The sequence below is a fragment of the Strix aluco genome, chromosome 18 (assembly GCF_031877795.1).
Source record: "Strix aluco isolate bStrAlu1 chromosome 18, bStrAlu1.hap1, whole genome shotgun sequence".
NCBI lineage: Eukaryota > Metazoa > Chordata > Aves > Strigiformes > Strigidae > Strix > Strix aluco.
Genome location: NC_133948.1, coordinates 11,950,803 through 11,973,594, shown reverse-complemented (window position 1 = coordinate 11,973,594; position 22,792 = coordinate 11,950,803). Strand labels below are relative to the sequence as shown.

Genomic DNA, 22,792 nt, shown 5'->3' with positions numbered 1-22,792 from the left:
ACTGCTGTTATTTGATGCTTTGGAGATGTTTACTTTGCAGGGGACCTATATTTTGAGAAAGCTGTGAACGGTTTCCTTGCTGACCTCTTCACAAAATGGAAGGTAAGTAGCTAATTGAGTTCATCCTGTTCTGAAAGAACAAGTCAATGCCATCGTAATGAGCCCGTTGATGCACCAGTTTGAGGAAGACCCAGGTTGAGTCAGGCAGTGCTAAGATTTGGAGGGCTATGAGAGGTGGCTCCTGGGTGTCAAAAGAGTCATTACTGCAGGTCTACATTAAATCATATATGTGCTGATTGACCCCAATACTGATCTGTTGTGTTTGCTGTGTTTGTATCATACGATTTGTTTGTGTTGAGGCTCTGACTGAACTAAAGTCACTAAATGTGTAACATGGTTGGTTGTGTTTGTGCAGTAATGCACAAGTCTGTTTTACACAATTTTATTTGTTCCAGGACTCAGTTCCGAATATTTCCCTGGTGCAGTGTGTAATCTGTTTAGTGCTGCTATCTTTTAGCATGGAGGGGTTCCAGTTTGTAGTATATGGGCTGATGATGATGTGCAAGGTTCTTGAAAGTGAATTGCTTCAAAAATAAAGCCTCACTACCTCTTATGGCTGAACAACCCAGAGCTGTCTCCTGTCTCAGTGCATGATCTGGCTCAGAGCCAGGTACAACTGCTGCTAGCAGTCCTGCAGCAGGCTTCCGCGGACGAGAGAACCGTATCAGTACTCAAAAAAAAGGCATATATAAAATCTGCAACCTAAATTGGAGGAGTAGCTAGACAAGGCAAAAGAGTCAGAAATCCTAGATGTGTAACATCTATGCATAGTACTGCCCGTGATGGTCCCAAATGAAGGAGAGCAGGAGCATGCCCAACAGATTGGGCTCATTTTCATTGTGCTTTTTGTCCATTGGAGAGTTGTTAGGAGCCCTGCATGACATGTCTGTAAAATGCCTGGTTTGCTTTTAGTACTACCATACCGTGTTAGATATGAGCCTGAGTGATGCTGGGGCTCCTGGGGCTTTTCAAGCTTCTCCTTTCGAGGGGATGGCCAGTGTGCTCTTTACAGCTTAATTCCATTGCATGCATCAGCACTGTAACTGTTTAGTGAAGTTTTAATTTTTTATTTCGCTGGAATTGTTAGGGGCATCTCTCTAAGCAGTAACAAATAAGAATATCAAATTGCCATGAGTATGTACAGACAAATTGAGTCAGTTGTCTGTATTTTTTAAACAAAAATCTTGTATCTTGGCAACTACAGAGAGGCATTTCTTTAGAGACTAGTGGAGAGTGCTCCTGTTAAATGTGATACAGCCTTAGAAGCACAGAATCTACAGGACAGACCATTATGTTATATCAGAGGCGTATGCAGCACTCATGCAGATATATTAATACAGCAGTGTACCTTTTTCTAGTCACCTTTGGTCCTAGGTGTGAGGGGAAAGAGGATGTTACTATATGTGTATATACAGTTTTCTACTGAATGTGACCCTTAAGGTTTTCTTTTTTCATCTGTTCTTCCTGGACAGGAGAAGAATTGCAGCCATGAAGTGACAGTGGTTCTGTTTTCTAGAACATTTTATGAAGCAAAATCTATAGGTATGTAAATATTGTATTTTCATGTTTCTATTTTAAAACCTATCTCCTTCTCTCTTGAAAGTTGATCACAGTCTGCCAGTGACTTTTTCCCCTAATTTTTTACGCCCATGTCCGAAGTATTCCCTACCAAGCACAGTGGATACACAGCCATTCTTATGGAAGTACTGCAGTCAAAGCCTTACATAGAAGAATATACTGCAAATTTTCCTCGTCATATTCAAGCTGTCATATTGTTTTAAAATCAATTTTAATATTGTGTAGGAGATCTGATATTTCTCAAAGTTGTTTGTTTTTTTTTAAAGGGAAATAACAGCTCCTTACTAGAAAAGATGAGTCATTTCTATACGAGAGCATAGGATAATACGTGCTTTTCCTTCTGTTTCAGATGAGTTTCCTGAAATGCATCGTGCATCAATTCGGCAGGATCATGAGGGAAGATTTTATGAAGATTTTTACAAGTATGTCTTCCCCCCACTTCTTTTACCTCTTGTCTCCCAGTGTATGTGCAACCCATGTGCAGAAGATCATGTTATTAACTGTAGGACCTTGCAAGGAATTAAGATTGTGAAAAGCGTCTATGTCTGAAACTGGCAGCAAATTGATGAGTAGTCCCCACTCCATCTGTGAGTGCACACCCATATTTGCTAAGTCAGTCTTCCACATACGTGTGAACATTGTGTTGGCTGTGCTCTACTGGAATTGTCAGTGAACTTAAAAGTTCTGCAGTGTTGGAAGTAGTTTTTGCATAAGGCTTGGCTTTTTTTCAGATCTTTCTTTACCTTCTTGAGTAGTTGAAGAATAGACGGTACCATTACTGAAACAACAAGTGTTCCCAGTTAGGTACTGGACCTCTTTGGCTGATGTTCACAACAGATGAAGCTGTCAAAGCTGTCATTTAATTCTGAACTTGGACTTGTTAACGATCTTACTGCTTTGCAGAACAGTGATGCTATTTAACATATAATGTTGATCAACCATTTAGAAGCGAGAGATTATTCTGGCCGGGCACGTGTCCAGCTTTGTGTGTACATCTACACCTTAGTGATTGCTACAAGTATTCAGTAGTTCTAATGTGCTGCCTAGCAGAGGGGAGAAACACTCACCTTTTTGTGCATTCCTTTCTCTATAGTTTGTTTATCCCTTCTCAGTTCCTTTTCATAGCTTCTTTTCATGATGCTCATTAAGTTGTGCTCTTTCTAGAGTTGTAGTTCAAAATGAGAGACGAGAAGAGTGGACCTCATTGCTAGTGACCATTAAAAAGCTTTTCATCCAGTATCCTGTGTTGGTACGACTAGAGCAAGCAGGTACAAGAATCCTCCTTTCCCATGCTTTTACCCTTTTCTCTCTCTTTTTTTTAACCCTTAAAGTTGTCTGTAAACTCTAGTTTCAGTTGGATTCTGGCATTGTACTACTTAATGCTCCCCTGGCTGGGCTGTTTTGCTTGGGTCTTTCTGTCAGACATACCGATACCAATTTTGCCTGTATTTGTTGGAGTGATAGGATTTACTACAAATGCAGAGTGGGGATTTTTGTGTTTGTTTGGGGGTTTTTGAGGTTGGGTTTGTTGTTTTTTTTTTTTTCCAAAAGCTAATTTATATAGAAATGATAATTTTTTTCTTTTTTTCCTTCTGAACACTTGTCCAGAGGGCTTTCCTCCAGGTTATAATTCTACCTCGGCACAAGGGAACTACCTGGAGGCCATAAATCTTTCGTTCAATGGTAAGTTATGAACAATGGATAAAAATGTACAGGGGAAGAACCATTAAAGCAATGACCAGTAAACTGGTGTGGACTTCTGTTGCCGGTTCCTTAACACTGGGAAGAGGAGGGGACTATTAGATGATTAAGTTATCATTTTCAGCCTCAGAACAAATTGTCTTGTGTGTCTCTGGAAAACCAGGGGCGCTCAAATAACTTGAGTATTGGGTATTTCAGGCTTCAGGAACCATTTACAGGGCCTTGTTAGGGTAAAACATTTTCTTCTAGCTGTGTATCTGTATGAGAACCTCTTGGAATAGAAGTTGGAGTTTTAAATTATAGAAGCATTTCAAAATCAGGTTAGCTCAAATTGTGATTTAGGTGAAGCTGATCCATCTTTTTTAGCAGGAAGATAGATTTGATGGGCTGAAAGGGCTCTCCAAAAATCTACTTTTTGTGATTCTGTACATCAGGTGTTGTTCTGTCACCTTAATGGCTGTCTTGTTACTCCCATGGGTGGGAGCATGGGATGTTATTTAAAATTATTAGTAATGGACTTTACCTTGTTGGGGGTTTTTTGGTTGGTTTGTTGTTTTTTGTGGGGTTTTTTTGGTGATATTATAAAGGAAACACTAAGCATATGAGAAAAAGATTCCTTTTTATGTATCTAGTTCCCATCTTCTCTTTTGCCTTAACTCTTCTCTCTCCTGTAGCTTTATTAACATTTATTGGTTGGACAAGGCTATGTACAAGCCCTCTCATGCTTGCATGTGCTTTTTGGAAACCTGTTTAATACCACTGTTAATAGAGAGTCACCTCCCTTGCTCTGAAAAAAAAGCCCATCCAGCATCTTTTTTCTTTTAAAGTATTCCCTAATTCTTTCTCTTAGTGTTTGACAAGCATTACATAAACCGGAACTTTGATCGGACTGGCCAGATGTCTGTGGTTATCACACCTGGTGTGGGTGTATTTGAAGTTGATCGGCTCCTTATGATTCTAACCAAGCAGCGGATGATAGACAATGGTAAGTAACTAGTGATGCTGTGCAATCTTTATGAAGGCAAACAGGTATAGTTGGAAAAGCTCTAGCCATTTCTTGCTATGAAAAGGTATCTATTGTAACTTGTGTACTCTGGGAAGAGGGGTTACAGCTGGAAGACTTGTGTCTCCACACTTTGTGTTGAAATGGACAGATTTTTAGAGAATTTACAGGCATTTAATTTCTTTTGTTTGTGATAGAGAAGTTCATCTGTCCATGCAGACCTTTCCCTTAAAGGATAATCTTGCATGACTTGCATTAGTTTAGAAGAAATGTTTCTTCTATCCCCACTGGTACTGTTGTTTGTTACCATACCACAGCACTATTAACTACCATTTTCAGTATAATTACATCTTACAATCTGATATGAATACAGATTGGGCCTTCAGCTCAAATCGATGATCTGTTTTGGCTTGGCATATCAGTCCTGCTTGGTAGATAGCTGAACTCTGCTGTTCTTTGTTTACAGGGATAGGTGTGGACTTGGTATGCATGGGAGAACAACCATTGCATGCTGTACCACTCTTTAAGGTAATGCATACTTCTTTTCCCTTCTCTCTGCTTCTACTAGAAATGTTACTCATTTTGTGACTAGCTAGACACAGCTAGTTGCTATGCTGTTGAATTACTCTTACAGCTCCATAATCGCTGTGGACCCGGTGATTCCAGATTGGGTGATGACTACAATATTCCACACTGGATAAACCATAGGTAGGTGAACTCTCTCAGCCTTTGCTAAACACTTCTGCTTTGCTTTCCTCTTTATAATCTGTTGAATTCTCTTTCTTCTTTCATTGTTAATTTCCTCTGCTCTCCTTGTGAAACAAAGACGTATATTACAATAGTCTTGCAGAACTAGAACTGTTCTTGCAGAACTCCGGGTGTTAATGCAACATACCAGAGATGATAGGCAATTTGCAGAGGAACAGGTCTTGATCTTAAGCTCTTTTTCCAGCTAACTTAGTTCTAGCCTTTAGTTATGTTCAAAAGGAAGTCAGGAAGCTAAACAAAAAATACAGTCGCTTCAACTGGATTAGTTATTAGTGAAAGAAAATACATTCCAAATGAACAGTTACGGGTAGAGAAAATGTAGATAACATGGATAGTTGTTGCAGGAAGCACTGAGGCTCAGTGTTACAGTGCTTCACTCCAAGATGTGGTAGGTTTCCTTTCTGCTTTCTGTTAAACATTCTGTGCCATAATACTCTCTCTTCTTTCCCTACACATAGAGATCAGGGCCCAGGATGAAAACTACCTCCTCAGTCCTTGTTCTGCTGTAGGAGTATTTATTTTTCTCTCTTTTAATACCTCATTCTATCTGCATGCATTAACTGACTGTCCTGGCCAATTACCATTCATAGGTTGCTTGTACCCAGTATTTTCAAGTGGCTGGAAGGCATCTAATCTTTGCCATAGATGAAAAAGGTGTTTGAAGGCTTATAATAAGACGGAATTTAAAAGATTCAGATGACAAGAAGCAGATCTTAATGAATAAGGAGGTCTGTAGTTTTCAAGCAGCTGATGTGAGTCATTACTGTCATGTAAATTAGGGAGAGAGTTGTGTAAACTGCACAGTACTGTATAGGCAATGAGAGCAGGTACCTTTCCGGAGAAGAGGAAGTGAAGTGGGGAATGCAGGTGTAAGCATGTGAACAAGTGGTCTAGACTGAGGCTGTATGGGAATCAAAGGCTGGGCTTTAAGGAAAGAGTAGCTTCTCTCTATTTAACCATCCGGCAGCGTTTTCCATATGTTGTCTTATGCAGAAAAAAGTATCCCGCTTTTCTCTGTCTAATAGTTAGCTCAAATTCATGGCTGTTTGCTGTAGCTAACCAACTGTGTTCAGTTCTTAGAAGACAGCTGTGCCACCCTATTTTTCCTTTCAGTTTCTACACATCCAAAAGCCAGCTCCTGTGTAACAGCTTCACTCCACGGATCAAGCTGGCAGGAAGAAAAGTAGGTGTCTTTCTGATTTATCTTTTCTTCTTACTAGCTTGTCAGATACCTTTCTCAGCCAAGCATCAGAATCTTTCTAGTAAGTGTTCCAACAGCTGTAACTAAGTTTCTGTGTTAAAGTACAGTGAAGGCAAAGCTGTAATGATTGTTGAAGGGATTGTGAATGAGTTTGTAGGTCTTTCCTTTCTAGGGTGAAACTAGGTGAGAAATGTTTTAGCTACCATAAAAATTAGAGTTTCATTCTATAACAAAGAACTCCATGGAAAGGAAGAAAGGTGTTGAAAAAGATGTGTTTTTTACGCAGGTCTGTGACCGAGTATCAGTATTTAATACTTCTGAAGTGCCTCGCTGAGTCAGCAGGATAAACTTTAAATCTGATGCTTGATCACACTGGGGGATATTTCCTTAGAACATGCTGACTGTCTCCCTTCTCTTTGTCTTTTCTCTTGGTCTCTCTTTCTTTTTTTTGGTCACTTCATACTTCCTTTGGACCCTCCAGCCACTGACCGAGAAAGCAAAAAATAACCGAGATGCCTGTGAGTAATTCTGTTCTGGAATGATCTATCCCACTGACACCCAAACTAACAAACAGCTGTAGTAGGACAATGACACTTCAGCAAAAACACTACTGATGAGATGCGGGAAGGGACAATTGTTGCAGAAAACCATCAAAACCACGTAGTTGTTATCCAGGAAGTTAATGTGCGTGTGTCAGTTGCCTTGGCAGATAACTGCTGTGGAGGGGGGAGTGTCTGTCCTGGCTACTTGTCACCTGGCCAGAGGAACAGATGGTATCAGACTGGTGTGTTAGCAGTACTGTTCATGGGAGTAGGACAGGAGGACATTCACTGGCTTGGGATGTTGTCAGTGCTATGACCACAGAATTGCAGTGGGAGAAGCCTGCATTCTTCTAATACCACCTTGTTTCAGGAAGGTGTACATTCTATAATTAACGCTGTCCATTCTGCCAAAGATGCTTTAAACTGTGCAGTTCCCTCATGAGGGAACTTGAGGCATCTGTTCATACAAGGATTGATTTGTTGATTACTTGGATAGATGGGGGTAAGATACTGGACCCTCAGCAACCCTGAGTCATGGGTACCAACTTGGATAATAGAGCTGCTCCATCTGTTCTGCTCATGAGACTTTTGTGTGTGATTTCTTTTGGAATAGATACTTTTCTTAGTGGTGAAAGTTGGATACTTTCAACTTGCAGATCTTGAACATTCTTGACAGAGATTCCAGTGCTATATTTCTATTTCAGCATTAGGGGCTCCAAAGGATGCAGAGAATGCCCTGCCTATCCAGGTAGATTATGATGGCTATGATGCCCAGGTATTCAGACTGCCGGGCCCATCCAGAGCCCAGCGCTGTACCACTTTCAGGTAAGAGACTTGTGAGTGTACTAGTTCTAGAGTAGCCATGTTATGGTGTATTTCTTGATGTATAAAATGTTTTGAGAAGCATAAGGAGAATTAAGCTCCCCATGCCCACATTTGAACAGAAAGCTTTATCTGTAGCTAGTATTTGTGGCTCATTGTCCAGTATTTTACTTCTAAGATAGCGTGTGGGATCTAGGTAAAGGCATAAGCATACTTTTTCCTTATATCTTTAATCTGAAGTAGAATGAAGCTAGTCTCCCTTGCTAAGTTCTTAGCAGATTTTGCAACTGGGTAAGAAAGTACTTGTACAATAGACTTGCCAGAGTTGTAGAACTAGCATTAGTTTGATGCACTGCTTCATAACTGGTGCTGAATGTAGAGTGGTGGGGAATCTTCCCTGAAAATTAAGCCTTTCTGAAAGAGAGAAGAAACAGAGAAGTTGAGTGCGGATTCTCAAATATTCCATGGCCTTTCATCTGAGAAGAAAGTCTCAGTTCTCAGGTTCTGGCCAAATTAACTGAACAGCCTACAAATTTTAGTGCTTTTTCAGGAATATGGGATTAATGAACTAGTTTTGAAGTATTTTTTTGTTTTCCTTCTTTCAGTAGTATTGCCTGAATCTGAGGAAGCTGTGCATGCGGACTTGCTTATTAATATGAGCAGCTTGTAGAAATTGATGTTGGAAGATGCCAGTACAGTTTAATGTAGTTAATAATTCCAAGTAGTTTTGCTGGAGCTATGTGTTCCTTGCATGTAGATGCAGGTCTAGTATCTTCTAGACCACATCTGTATTACCAGCTTGGTGTGGTGTCTGTAGAATTGCAAAAAGAGTCAAGCATGCTCTTTTCACTGCCATTGTGCTGAAAGCATTTTAATGTTTTGTTCTTCTGTTGCGTGATGCACAAAAGTATATAGTACCCACATAGTAAAAAAACAGTGATAGCTTCCCTGTAGTCCTCTTCTTGAGTTTACCTATTGAGTTTCTTACATGACTTGGGCGTCAAGCCCGTGGATAACCCAGGAATTAATCTCTTATCACTGGACATATCTGTTTATTTTCAGCAGGTCTGTGAGGGAGAGAGAAAGTCGTACCAGAAAGAGCTCTAGTTCCTATGACGTCTCCTGCAGCCCCTCTCTGCAGAGCCGCACGCTGCCCCCAGAGGAGGTGAGGAGCCAGGCTTCTGATGACAGCTCACTGGGCAAGATCTCCAACATCCTGATGATCCCACGACCTCACCTGCACCAGTGTGAAGTCAGCAGCTCTTTGGGCTATACCAGCACCAGAGGTCAGCCGAAGGCAGATGGGAAAGTACTTTAGGTGTGAGAGGGGAGAGAGGAGATGGAAGTTTGTGTTGGCCTCTGCAAGGCCAGCACAGGGGAGGTGGTGCTTGCATTAGCTTTCATGGTGCACCTTTTCCACAGCTCCAGCTATGGCTGGGTGTGCGTTCTCCCTTTGTTATCCGTGTCCAATTCCATTGCTTTTTTTATTGGCTTGTCCTAAATAGAAGTGTCCTGACACTGTTTTGCTCTTTTCCCTTGTCTATTGCCGTCTTTAATATTTGACTATTCTCCTGTGTCTTCCTGCAAATGTGGACGTACACAAGTAACTTTTAATTATCCAGGTCACCTATAATCTGTCAAATGAGAACTGGCCTTAGTAGTGAGCCCTGGGGGTCCCTGCTTATAACTTCTCTCGATGGGGATTTGTTGTCATTAAGAGTCGCTTTCTGGATCCTTCCTTCTGACAGTGTACTGCTGAGCTATCTTGGTGTGTTAGTAGTACTGGCAGTCTCCTTTTTTCCTTCCAATTCAATTTTGTTCTCAGACAGTATGTGGTATCTTCCACAAACCTAACTCATTTCTGGGTAAATTGTATTCCTCATGCAATTGCTTGATCTGTAAAATTCTGCCCCTGAAGGCTCTATGTTTTTTTTTCCATGTCATGCTGTGTGACACCTGATACCATATTTATCCTGTTACAGGAATTGGATTTACTGATGTGGAACTGCTGTCACACAGTGTACCTCACATTACGTTTACCTTCCATGTTTTCCCCTGCTGTCTGTTAATATACACTGGGGTTTTTTGGTATTTCTATTACTCTGTTAGAAGGATAGTCTTGTGACCCAGCTGAAGGTGTGCAACTGGATGGAGATGTGTGTGGAGTAGGACTGGCAGGGAGAGAAGAGTCAGAGAAATTGTCCTTTTTCACATGTTCTAGTTGGCAGTGTAGAGTGGTAAATGAGACCCTTCCTTCTCTTTCGGATTTGTTGAACAGAGTAATTGCTACTTGGTCATCTGGTTTATTTCTCTCTCCAGTTTCTAAATAACTGCACTTTTGTCCTACACTGAATAGCAATGGCTAACAGCTAGCTTGCTGAGATTGTGTCCCCTGTCTTCTGGAAGCAATCCCTTATTTCAGTGGTCAAATCTGAATGTTAACAACAAAGGCATATGTTGCTCAGTTGTAGTTTCTGCAATGTCTTTGGTACTTGTCCTGAAGTTTCTGGTGTGTCAGTCTCCGGATTTCTCAGGAATTCTCAAAGTTCTGATTAATTCTTCATAGTTGACTTAGCATGTGGTTTCTTTATGACTTCATTTAGTATAAAGTGACACAGAATACAGCAATGCTGTAATGGCAGATGAAATAGTACTTTTTCTTGTCTGGATTCTTGTTGTAATTTGCGGACTGGATTGAAATCACTTTCAGCTTCTCTCCCTGCCTACTCCTCAGCTCTCCATATCCCAAGACAATTCATTCTCTTTTGCTTGGGTTCTGTGTGATCCCACGCTGACTTTAAGTTGTGTTTTCTAGATGTCCTTGAGAACATGCTGGAGTCTCAGCAACGTGACTCCAGTGCCCCTGGGAGGTTCCATGTTGGCAGCGCAGAGTCCATGCTGCACATTCGGCCTGGGGGATACACACCCCAGCGAGCACTGATAAACCCGTTTGCCCCATCCCGCATGCCCATGAAGCTTACATCTAACAGGCGGCGCTGGATGCACACTTTTCCTGTGGGTAAGTGTTTCATAGCATATTAGATTGCTGTTACTTTTTCCTTGTCCAAACATTAACATAAGAGAACCAGTGTGAACTGTGGTGTCTTGAAGTACTCTGCACTGTAACAGAGGCTGAACTAAGTGTATAGTCTTGATAAATCAGAGATCCTCTCTTTGAAAATATTACCATCTGTTGGCAAACTTGCAGCATCAGGTACTGTGGGAACATTCTTACAGGTGATAGTGTCTGTTGAAGTGAATCATAACTATAATTTGGGTTGACTTTCAGATGCTGAATTGTTCTGTTTGTTTAGCACCTTGTAAGTAGGCCCTCCAGAATGTTTAAAAGAGTATTCTGCTTCTCCAGAGAACGTGCCAGAGGTTCAAGTCTGAAGATTTCGTAAACATGCTTTCTTAATTTCCATTGGTTAGCATTGCCTGTGTTGTTGACAAAAGGAGGGTACGAGCAACTGAGGAATCAGTGCAGCTGTGGTGATTAATGATCAAACTGTAACTGTGTAGGTCCATCAGGAGAAGCTATCCAGATCCATCATCAAACCCGTCAGAATATGGCGGAAATGCAGGGCAACGGGCAACAGGATCTGACACATTCCTCTGCTGAGCTGCTGGAGCTGGCTTACCATGAGGCAACTGGCAGGTGAGGTCCTTAGGATCAGTCTGTGTAGACTTCGCATGAACATCCCTTCTCCTTAAAATTTTATATAAGTTACAGCCAGGCAGTTATAGGCTGTGATCTTTAAGGTTAATAATACGTTGTGTCAATGCCACATATGCAGAATATACTTTTGTTTCAGATATAAAGCTCTTTTGGCAAGGCTGGAGATGGTTTACCTGCCCTAATTTGGGGTAGGTGGTAGTTTATCACAGAGGGTTTGCAGTGCATGACCAGTACAATGCATCATTCATGGAATTGTTCAGAATTGCCTTATAAAAGCCTGTGTCTTTAATTCTTGACTTACTATCCCAATAGCTGTCACCTTCATCCCAGAGTAGAACATTATTTTAGCACAGGGCATAGCTTTGCCTCACAGTAAGTGTCGAGAGTGCTATCCATTCACTCCTGTCTTCCCCATGCTGGTAAGAAGTATGGCCATCGTAAACATCAGGGATGGACTGCAAATGAAAGGACCTGTGTTCATAAACTAGTTTTCTTCTAAAAAGCAAGCTTTGGTCAGTGTTGGGAGCTTATATTGATTGTTGGCTCTGAGAAGCGAAAAAGATCCCAGTGTTACTGGATGTAGCATGGTTGTGGGGAGGCTGTTTTTAGAGAGCTAAATCAGATCGTTCACTTCACCTAGGCCATTTTTCAAGCTGCACAGTTGTTCTCCAGTCTCCAGATACTGTCTTACCTGTTTTTATCTGATTATTCTTGTGTTGAAAAGATTCTGTCTGTGTTTTTCACTCATCATTAAATGTTGTTTACCAAAACCATTTTAGTAGCTTAGGCAACTTCAGAATTGCCAATAAGTTTGTTTCTTTCATCATTAACTTTGGTATCTTTCCTGCTGTGTGCTTCTTTCCTCTTGCATGCTTCTAGAAATTCATGTTACATACTGTTTCTGAATGTCCAGGGTGAGTAAGGACACTGATGGTATTCTCTGCTTTTTTAATTTTCAGGGTTTTTTTTCCTGCTATCTTCGTCAGTCCTTCAGGAAATTGCACTGCCTAATTATTATTTCATATTCTGTTTTTTCTTCCTTTTCTAGGGAAATTGTTGTTCTATCTTATACTTTGTATTGTCCTTTAGAATACTCTAATCTCTTTGTGTTGCATAATTTTAATATTACGTCATCTTCACCAACTTTGTTCCCTGGTTCGACTTTAAAAAAAAGAAAAAAATTGCCTTTTTATTACTTCACAAGTACATTCTAGTGTGCTAAATTATCTTGTCATTAATGCCAATCTCTTGTGTCATATTCTTGATAATTCTTTTTCTGGATCTCTCTGTCATCTCTGTGGGTGACATACTCATCCAAAGCAATTTGCTCAGTCTGGAATGTTGGTTTTATAGACCATGAAATCAGATCTGTAAATAACTAGCTAAGTTTTGTTTCTCTCCTGGGAGGTGTATGAGTAACTGGTTCTCCACTGTCCTGTAAAGATAATGCGTTGGTTATTGCTAGAGGCAAAGAATAAACAGTATGGACAGATATGGAATATTGTTACAACCTTCTCCGTGCTGCTTTTGTGCCTGTTACCGTGTCTGCAAACATCATTAAGAGCCTGGTTTCACTGTTGTCTCAGCTGAGGCAGCAGCCTGATCACTTGTTATGTGTTGTATCAGCTCTATGTTAAAAGCGAGGAATGGCATGAGTGAGGGAAGTTTGTGTAATAAAGGTTATTTTGTTTTTCTGCAGACATATCAGCTCTCGGCATCCGGGTGACAGTGCCTCTTTCCTGAGCTTCAGCGGAACAGAAGAGTACTCTAATGGGCTGGCTGGCAGCAACGGTGCAGGTAACAAAGCAGTGATAGAGCATGGAGTTGGGAGAGGAGGCCCTTCCTTATTAGCAGTGACAAAGTAGTAGAGCCACAAGTCATGGAAGGTGGGTGGACCAGGCATTACAAAGTAGAAAGAATCAATAATAGAAAAACAGTTTTCAACTCTGAGTGATCTGTTAATGCTCTTACTTGGACTTCTTGGTGTGTGGTAGTTTTCTGGTTGGTTTGTTGGGTTTTTTTGGTTTTGTTTAATGGGTCTCTACTTTCTAGGTATTAGAAACTTTACTACAGAAAGACGCTCATTGTTTACATATGATAAGCTCCCAGGCAGTTGCTTTGTTCTATAATAACAAAGCACTGATGTTCAGATGCAAAAAATAATTAAATATGCACTGGTGGTCTTCAGAACACTTTTTTTCTGGGTGGGGTTGCCTTAAAGTGTCACCCTTTGGATTAAGAAACTTGTTTGAATATATATATTTTACATATACAAGCTGATGGAAAGAATAAAGTTTGATGGTTTCTAGGTTCTGAGACAAACTTTAAAAAAGCTGGTTTATTGTGTGTGGTAAATTCTGGGATTAGGTGTTTTCTAGCATTTCTTGTCATTATCTAGAAAAGACATTTTCTCCAGATTATAAGCATTTTGAACGTGGTGCTGCTTATACTAAATGGTATTCACACGGCCCAAAGTATTTCATCACATTTTTGAGAGAAGACACATGTCTGTACTTTCACTTCAAGATTAGCACTCTCTTTCTTACCTTACCCAGACACCTGAATTGGTGGAAATCTTCAACATTTCTTTTGAATCCTGTAAGTGGAACAACATGCCACACTAAGCATTCTGTTGTGTTGTCTGTTTTTTGCAACCTACCTTCTGATTTTATGGATGTGCTTTTTAGATAGGCACATGGAAAAAAAATTTGATCTTTTGGACTATAGCTTCAAGACTTCTGTTCTTTTTTCAAAACCAATTTAAAGTTTTTAAAAAAAATTAAAAATCACCTTTCTGAATTACATTTGGATGAAAACAATTGCTTTCCCCTATGCTCATACCTTGAAGAGCCATAAAGAAGTTAGCAGACTTAATTTTCTTGTGTCTCTCTTGTCTTGTGTTCACGTAGATGCATTGAAAGTGATTTTGTTCTGTTGTTTCCTTCTGTGAATTTCATCTTGAATACATTTCATTTTCTTGCTTTCCTTTTTTTTTTGGTCTGCCTTCCAGATAGACTTTGTTTGTTCTTGCAATTGCTAAACTGCATTTCAGCTGCTGGATACAATTTGCACAACGTAGATGCAGAGTATATCCTGGCAATAAGCATGCTTGCATTTTATAGAAGTCTCTTGCGCCTGTAGATTGGATATAAATCACGTATGTGGTGAAAGTTAATCTGTCTGTCTTTGTGAAAGTCGTTATGAGCACCTTCCCTGACTAAACGCCCTCAGCCATCTGTAGCTGCCACACTGTGATTTGACTTATATTTCTCTCTTATGGTTTGAGTCACCTATGAAATAAACCAGTTATTTTTTTTTTAATTTCCCAAAATATGATTTCTCAGTGCGTCTGGTTCTCCTCTGCTGCCCACAGCATGCTTTGCTGCAACATGGGCTTCACAGTGAAAAATTACACCATTTATTTACATTGACATTTAGTATGTTGTCTCTGTTGTCCAGCAGATGGTAGATGATAGTTCAGAGCGAATAAATCTTGTTGCAATTCCGTAACTAGATGGCAGATGGCATCAGCGGAGTTGGTGAAAGATGAATGCCAATTTGAGCCAGCTCCTCTACTGTTTTACTGGCATCATGATGGAAGCAGATAACCATCCTTTCTGTTAGTAAATGCTATTTAGAGTAACAGCTATGATGTTGGTATCAATTTCCTGGATAAATCTACATAAGCTAGTTTTATAAAAATGGCTCCTTTTAAATCTTTGGAGGCTTCCTGAAATTTATATGTTGATAAATGCCTTTTAAGACAGCAGTTTTTCTTGTCTCCTTAGCTGCTTGTTTCTCCTCATGTGCCACAACAGTTGTTTATACAGCTACGTGGTGAACCAGCTCAGGGAACTGATCCAAATGAAGAGTAACTGGGATTTCTCTTTGCTGTATGGATTGTTTCACTGTAACTACACAAATATTGATGCAAATACAGCAGACAGATGTGAAATGGGGACTAGGAAGAATTGGTCAAGGGGTACCATAGCATCATGTCGGCTTAGTGTTCACTGCGCTCTAGTTTTAGATTCTCGGTTTTTCAGGTTCATAGGCTGCTTAAATGAATTTATTTGACAGGGAGAAAAATCATAGTGTCTTAAGTCCTAATTAAAACTAAGTATAAATTTTCATTAGTCTTAAGTCCTTTATTAGTCTTTATTTTGGTTAGCATAAACTGAATAAACTGAATTTTGCTCAAAAATGTATTATCTCTTCAATAGCTATCATTTTATCTCCTTTCACAATGAATAAAATCTTCCTTACTATTCTTTCTTAGTGAAGTATGGACCAAAGTATATCTTACAGGTTGAAACGTAATGGAAATTGCTGCCTTTTCAGAACATGGTAGTTTTAAACAGTCCGTAATTAATATATTGGACCTATTTAGGGGTACTAAAGGCTTAATTAATACTTTTCAAATTTTTAGCCTGACGGGGATAGAGGTAGTTTGTATTTGCTGAATCAAGATCACCTGTTTCGTTTCCTTCCCACCTCCTGGCAGAGAGGTGAAATGTGTACTGGTAGTTTATGCCTAAAAATGTTGAAATTGGAGTAAATCTGTATCATGATTTTCATAAATTATTTAGACTCTTTAGAGTCTTAGATAATTAGAATCTTATATATGGGTTCTCCCACCAGGTGAAAGTCTGTTATAGTTTCCTTTCTTGCTGCTCCTGTGTTTTATTAAATTCTTACTCTTAACTTATCCGTTGTTCATAAAATGAGAAAACCAATAAAATGATTCTGGGTTTGGGTACTGAATGGATTTAAAAGTACTTAGCAGCTGAGACCTTGAGATTAGCAAGCTAAACGATTACAGGTAACTCTTCTTTTTTTGTTATTTGCTTTTTTATGGCATCTACTTTTCAAGATGTATTTCACCATTTTGGATAGGTTGTTTTTGCTTGTTTTTTAGCTACTGAACACTTCTAATTAGATGTTCGAATTTCACCCAAGATATCTTTTTTTTTGTCATTAGTTGTCCTTGTGTATTTTTCTGCTGTGCAGAACCCTGAGTTCTTTCCAAAGAAGGAAATGCCTTATTCTTAAAACATTTGCATGCTTTTGATTTATTTTTATTTGAAATGAAAGTGAAATGCATAACTGCTTGAAATAAAATACATATTTATTTCTTTTGTAGGGATGAACCTCAAAACTCAGAACAAGGATTCCTTGGAAGATGCTGTCTCTAACTCTCCAGATCCAAGTAAGCAGGAGAAAGGTTTGGAAAAGAGTTTGTATAGGTGGGAAGTTGGGGAGGGCAAGGCCATGTACATATATAGAAGCATCGAGAGGTAGTAGACAAGAAACTGAGGAGCCTACTTGGCTTTTGGCAGTAGTTCATTTTGCCCTGCAGTAATTTGCAGGATCTCCCTGTACTGTGTGTCTCGCTGTGATTGCAGTTCTATATCTCTTAAGAATATGTGAAACTGGTTGTCATATTACATCTGAAATTCTTTCCTTACCAGACACTATTACGCAAAAAGTTAAAGGTGCTGAATTCTTATCTGCCTCGCAATATGAAAAGTTTGCTTGGCACCAGCTAATCAAAGCAGAAGTAGTACTGTCAGTTTCTGAATTTGGTACCATTTACTGAGAAATGTCTGTCTTCATCTAACACAGAAACAAGTGTGTGACTGCTTAAGAAAACATTTTCTTTATAGCGGTCTGTCCTGTATTACTTTCTTGTGCAACATTCCTGCCATTAATGTTTATATTTTTATAGTAAAATAACATTCTGTCTATAAGATCTCTATGACAAGAAGTTAAGAATTAGTAGTTGGCCAAGTGCCTTGGTATAGGTCGTTTGAGGCAGGTTAGAATGTAGTGCAGTAGTGAACTGATGACTTGATATAATTTAGTTAGCTTTTACTTTTTAATGTCTAGTTTTAGATCTTTGTAATCTCAAAACTGCAACATAACTCTAGAAAAGGGTGTGGGGAAGGATTGCTTTCCAAGTTACTATTTTTCTGATCTTCCCACCTCTCTGGATCTGTCTTCTGTTTTTCTAACTGTAGAAATACTCCCTTTTCTGCTGTTGTACTATTCCAGAAAGAGGCTGGTCTGTCATTGTTTCCCTCCTCATCCCCAGCTCCTTCTGCAGTTATCTAGGATGCAAAGCTGGTCTTTCACACTTGGAAAGTTGATCTGTTTTATTAATAATGAGTCACTGCACCTGACTTGCTGTAATTTCGGAAGAGTGGTGACTATGTCAGCTCTAGCTTTCAATCAGCAGAAAATTAAATGTATTAACTTTGAATGCTATTTGCATGATGGGATTGAATTAGCATGTGCACTGCATTGTTTAACAAACTCTGTCTCTTTCTCTCCCTCCCTTCTTCCCGTCCTTATTTTCTTTTCCCTTCCCATTTCACCCCTTTTTTGTCCCTGTTGACTTTATGCCAACTCTGTTTTTGTCCCTCATTCTTTCTAACTTTCCTCTTCACACATTTCTTTCATCTTCTTCTGCACCCTATTTTTTCATGGGTGACCATATATGCCCCCATTGTCTGCCCCCCCAATGATACAACGAGGCAGTTCTGACGCTGTCTGCTCCCCCCGTAGTGCCAGGCTTCTGTTGTACAGTTGGAGTGGACTGGAAATCTCTCACTACTCCGGCATGTCTCCCTCTTACCACGGACTACTTCCCCGACCGCCAGAGCCTGCAGAATGATTACACTGAGGGTTGCTATGACCTCCTCCCAGAAGCTGACATTGACAGGTTTGGCCAGCACCTTCTCTGTAAAGTACCTTGCATTGAATCAAAATGCTTAAGGCGCAGTTGATGGAAGAGGAACACTGTGGAGACTGTACAGGAGAAAGATGAATTGCTAACATAGTTAGCAGCAGAATACTTAGATTTTTCTCTTTTCCGTGGCAACTTTGGACCTTTTCTGATGTTACCATCTGACAGTATTGTGTTGTTTAGATTTTATGTTAGAAAATGTTTGCATACAAAATTTTACATCTCTTTTTTCTTTCGTGCTTCAATCAAAACCAACCTCAAGCTATCATCTTTGTTAACCTATTTTCTAGCATGTATTTTGGAAACAGTAAATGAGCAAATGTGTGTGTACACACAGGGTTTAAGATACCCTCAGTTTCAGGGATATTTAGTTTAAAGAATCTTGGTAGAAAATAGTGTTGGTGAGATAAATAGAACTTATCAACCTGTCTTGGAGGTCTCTGGTAACTGTTCTATGATAGGTTGGTTTGGTTTTTTTCTGAAGTTGTCTCATCTTTTTAAACATTTTTCAAACTTTCCACAACTTGTAAGGCATCAGAAAGACCTGTTCATGTTGCTGCTTTGTGAACCAAATAAAAATATTAGGGTGATTGAAATACATAGGAAATAGAAGGATTAATAAAGAAACACTAAAAGAAATGTCAAATATCCCTTTATATCAGGAAGGTGAAGTTCAGAGCAGAAGTAGTTATAATAAGATGCCATAGTGATGTGTCTCTTAGTCTCTCTCTGCTTTAGACTTTCCGCTGTGGGAGAGGGTGGAGCATTGCCTGCACACCTGCAGTTCTGAGCTCTGCTGAACATTTACAAACTGCACTGAGATTATCTGCAAAATGCTGTAAAAGTGATCATTGGTGAATTTATTGGAACTGTTGTAAACAAATTTGTTACTAGTTGCAAAATTGCTTTCAAAGACATTAATAAATATTGCCAGACAGCTAATCATCACCTGTGTAAAGCAGAAGGGTACCCATTTTTCTCTCCTGTTGCTGCAGGTTGGGTTTCACAGGCAGAGGGCTCCACTTGCCCAGAGCCCAGTGCAGGCAGAAATCCTCAATTAGGAAATGCAGTGCTAAGAATAGGTGTGTGGTCAGCTCCCTTATTCTAGTCTCCTTAACCTTTGTGTTCAGGAGAGATGAGGAAGGAGTGCAGATGACAGCCCAACAGGTGTTTGAGGAGTTTATTTGTCAGCGTCTCATGCAAGGCTATCAAATTATTGTGCAATCCAAACCACAGAAACCAGCCACAACTGTGCCACCCCCGCTCAGCAGCAGCCCTCTTTACAGTCGAGGTGAGTGACTTTGTATTGACAATTCAGCCTTTTGTCTTTCTCTCCTTCTGCCAGTCCTAGTAACCTCTATGAATCGGGCATATATGCTCATTGAAACCCTCTGTTCTTTTTTCTTTCTCTGTTTTTTTTTGGTTGTTATATGAATATCTTTGTTGGGAGAGAGCCTGGTCTGGGGCAGCACAAACAACTCAGCTGCACCATGATGGGACAGGTGCAGGATTTTTGAACTGTAATAAGAAACTGGCCTCATATTCATGATGATGAGCCCAAAGGAAATATGGCTTGAGTCCTGTTTGGGTGAATACATCTTAAACACAATTCACATGGTGGCTGCAGGGCAGGCACATCTTGAGAAGATGAAGACCGAAAGTTCCCAAATATATGTATCTACAAGCAGTTTCCTAACTCTAGAATAGCTGTGAAGGTCCCAGGTAGACAGGTAGAGCTTCATTGTCCTGAAACCAGGAGTTGGCTAAACCTAGTTAAACCCCATAGGACTGGAGTGGGTTAAGAGGGTTTCATATTCCTTTGAGAGAATCTGACTTGCTGTTTGACTGCTGACTTTTTTTCTGGATATTCTCTAGACAAGTCAGCATGATACAGTGTTCATAGAGCAGGGAATACATGTGAATAGGATATGGTGGTTGTTCATTGGTTTGGGAATGAGCAGCAAGGCTCCTTTGGTAAAGTGCTGAGCTTAGTGGTTAGTTCCAGGAATGAAGCACGGAGAGGAAGCGAAAGTGGAGCCCAGCTTTACCATCATTCCCACCAATTTCTCAACACTTCATATTGTCTGTTCTCTAGTTGTCCTGACTGGAAAAGGTCTATATTGGTGGTGTATGAATTGTGAATGCCTTTCTTCTTCGGTTGTGATATAGCAAATCTTGACTGTAAGAACAAAAGGCTCATTGTGCATATGTTCCTTAAAAAGGTGGCCTGAAAGGTGGCTTGTAGTTTCTCTTGAGTTCAGAAGTCCAATTCTGGAGTCTCTTTCTATAGGTACAGTTTGTTGACAAAGTTCTGACTATTGCAGTAAGCTGAAAGAGGGTGTGTGTTGCTTTTTGCAATTAGGTCTTGTATCAAGAAATCGCCCTGAGGAAGAAGATCAGTACTGGCTGAGTATGGGCCGTACTTTCCACAAAGTAACATTAAAAGACAAAATAATTACTGTGACTCGATACCTGCCAAAGTGAGTATCTCTCTGGTTGAGCCATTTGCTATCAATGTTCAGATGAACATGCTTTTGCGGCTGCCTGTACTTGCTTGAAAGAACATACTGTAGAACCTTCTTTCTCTTTAGGAGAAGAAAGAGAAGCACTGCTATTGATGATGCTGAGATTAATGTTCGCGTTTTCTCTTTTAGGTATCCGTATGAATCTGCTCAGATAAACTACACCTACAGCTTGTGCCCCTCACACTCTGACTCTGAATTTGTCTCTTGCTGGGTAGAATTTTCCCATGAGAGACTCGAAGAGTACAAATGGAATTACTTGGATCAGTATATCTGCTCTGCTGGCTCTGAGGATTTTAGGTGAGATCTCCTTTTTGCATCCAGACTGTTCTGTGTTCTAATTGCCTCTTTTCCTTTTTGACCTAAAACTTCTTCAACAAGTTTAACCCACAAATGCTCAGCACTCCAGGGAGAGTAACTGGCCTGCTTTCACTTGTATGGTGCTAGCAGCTGTTGCCTTGTAGGAATCTTACTCTGTGTTGCTGTTGCATTATCTGACCTTTGATACAAAGTCTTGATCACAAAATTCATCATGAACTTTTTTTTTTCCCTCTGCTACAAATGCAAAGAAATATGATGGCATTTTGTACCACACAGATGCTTTTCTTGGCTTCTTACTCATTTCTGGATCTGACTCAAAACTTCTGTTTAGTTTGAATCTGCTTGAGACTTGCTTGAGTCCTAGACTTAGCTTGACTGTAGTCCTACTCCTAAGCGATGTAGAGCAGGGCTTCTTATTACCAGTGTGGAATATCTCCACTAGTATCAATAGCCTTTTTGATACAAAACCAGTCTTTCTTTATCTTTGTTTCTTTTCAGGTCTCAATCAAAGTGCCTCCTACTCTAATGTGTACCTTTAAGATTCCTTTTTCCTTGCTTATTTTTACAGAAAAAACCTTTGTAGCCTATCTTGTACAGAAAAGAAAACATATAATACCATTACTCTGAAAATAGCCTTGTTTTCTCTTCTGCACATCAATGTTCTAGTACTTGCCAGTGATATTCATATCGCTGACCATTCCTTTGCATATCTGCTCTTTTTCACTCAGGGATAGCAGAATGAGATTGTAACTATCCTTGCTGAAATTTACAGCAGATAGATATGTATTTTACTTACTGTAAAATCCTTCATAGGAAACTGTGCTGAACTCTATCCTGTCTTCCATGTTCGTTCAGCCTTATTGAGTCACTGAAATTTTGGAGGACCCGCTTTCTGCTTCTGCCTGCCTGCATCAGTGCCACGAAGCGCATTATGGAAGGAGAAGTGCACTGTGATGTGTACGGTGACAAGCCCCGTTCTGATGAGGAGGAGTGGCAGCTCCTAGATGGATTCATTCGCTTTGTGGAGGGTTTGAACCGCATTCGTCGACGCCATCGATCTGATCGAATGATTCGAGTGAGTCAGCTTTTAGTTGGGTGAGAAGCTGAGTTTGAGTTTTATCTGAACCATCGAGTGACTCTGAGACAATCCCAAGCAAGTTGGGGGTATATGTGTATCTGTGTGGCTAATCCATACATAAAGCACAGTGCTGACCAACGTACTGTTTCAAATTTCAAATAGTATGGCCTTGTTAACACCTTGCTATTCTTGAACTAATTAAATTTACCTGGAATAAGTATCCCATGCTGCTGTGGCTGGAATCAGAATCAGAAGAGTTAGCTCATTCAATGAGAAGCCAAGCTCTCATGCATGACGTTGCCATGCCTTAGCCTGTTGGTGCTCTATTTTTTTCCTCAGGTGGTCTTCTCTTACCACAAGCCTGATGCCACCTCTTTGCATATGTGCATTGCTTTGTGCAGTAGATATGGTTAGCCTGGACACATTATTGCACCTTGTGATGCAGAGAATTGCTAAAAAGGGATCTGTGAAGTAGTTAAGCTGGTAACTTCTAGCTGGGTAGGCTTTGTGCTGCAGACTTAGGGTTGTGAAAAGAGAACGATATGGGTGAACTTCTGGTGAACAGTAGTTTCAGGAGAGTGCTGAGAAACTGGTTAGTGTGTATCAAATTCTCTTCCAGTTCATACGCTGAATAGGGTAATTTTTGTCAGAGCAAATCCACCTTTTCCAGAATAACATCCATCTTATTTTGAGAATAGCATCCACATAAGACACTAGGCTGTTCCTTTTCTTGTGTAGCTATGGTTTAACTCCCTTTTTAAAGTGTACC

General features: G+C 40.0%; 1 protein-coding gene across 10 annotated transcripts in view; it reads left to right on the top strand.

Annotated features, from left to right (window-relative positions):
- The window catches only part of DEPDC5 (DEP domain containing 5, GATOR1 subcomplex subunit), a 47,836-nt gene that overhangs the window by 7,080 nt on the left and 17,964 nt on the right, over positions 1-22,792 (top strand). For 5 of the 10 annotated variants that reach the window (XM_074844592.1, XM_074844591.1, XM_074844585.1 and 2 more), the window contains exons 10-30: positions 41-102; positions 1,533-1,602; positions 1,988-2,060; positions 2,803-2,906; positions 3,247-3,321; positions 4,190-4,324; positions 4,809-4,870; positions 4,977-5,050; positions 6,224-6,293; positions 6,793-6,829; positions 7,558-7,678; positions 8,738-8,961; positions 10,491-10,694; positions 11,198-11,333; positions 13,054-13,151; positions 16,498-16,563; positions 17,895-18,078; positions 19,233-19,393; positions 20,465-20,582; positions 20,757-20,924; positions 21,801-22,020. In XM_074844592.1, the coding sequence (XP_074700693.1) occupies positions 41-102; positions 1,533-1,602; positions 1,988-2,060; positions 2,803-2,906; positions 3,247-3,321; positions 4,190-4,324; positions 4,809-4,870; positions 4,977-5,050; positions 6,224-6,293; positions 6,793-6,829; positions 7,558-7,678; positions 8,738-8,961; positions 10,491-10,694; positions 11,198-11,333; positions 13,054-13,151; positions 16,498-16,563; positions 17,895-18,078; positions 19,233-19,393; positions 20,465-20,582; positions 20,757-20,924; positions 21,801-22,020 (2,462 nt within the window). The remainder of the gene's footprint in view (positions 1-40; positions 103-1,532; positions 1,603-1,987; positions 2,061-2,802; positions 2,907-3,246; positions 3,322-4,189; positions 4,325-4,808; positions 4,871-4,976; positions 5,051-6,223; positions 6,294-6,792; positions 6,830-7,557; positions 7,679-8,737; positions 8,962-10,490; positions 10,695-11,197; positions 11,334-13,053; positions 13,152-16,497; positions 16,564-17,894; positions 18,079-19,232; positions 19,394-20,464; positions 20,583-20,756; positions 20,925-21,800; positions 22,021-22,792) is intronic. The other 5 variants (XM_074844594.1, XM_074844590.1, XM_074844593.1 and 2 more) reach the window with 3 other exon arrangements.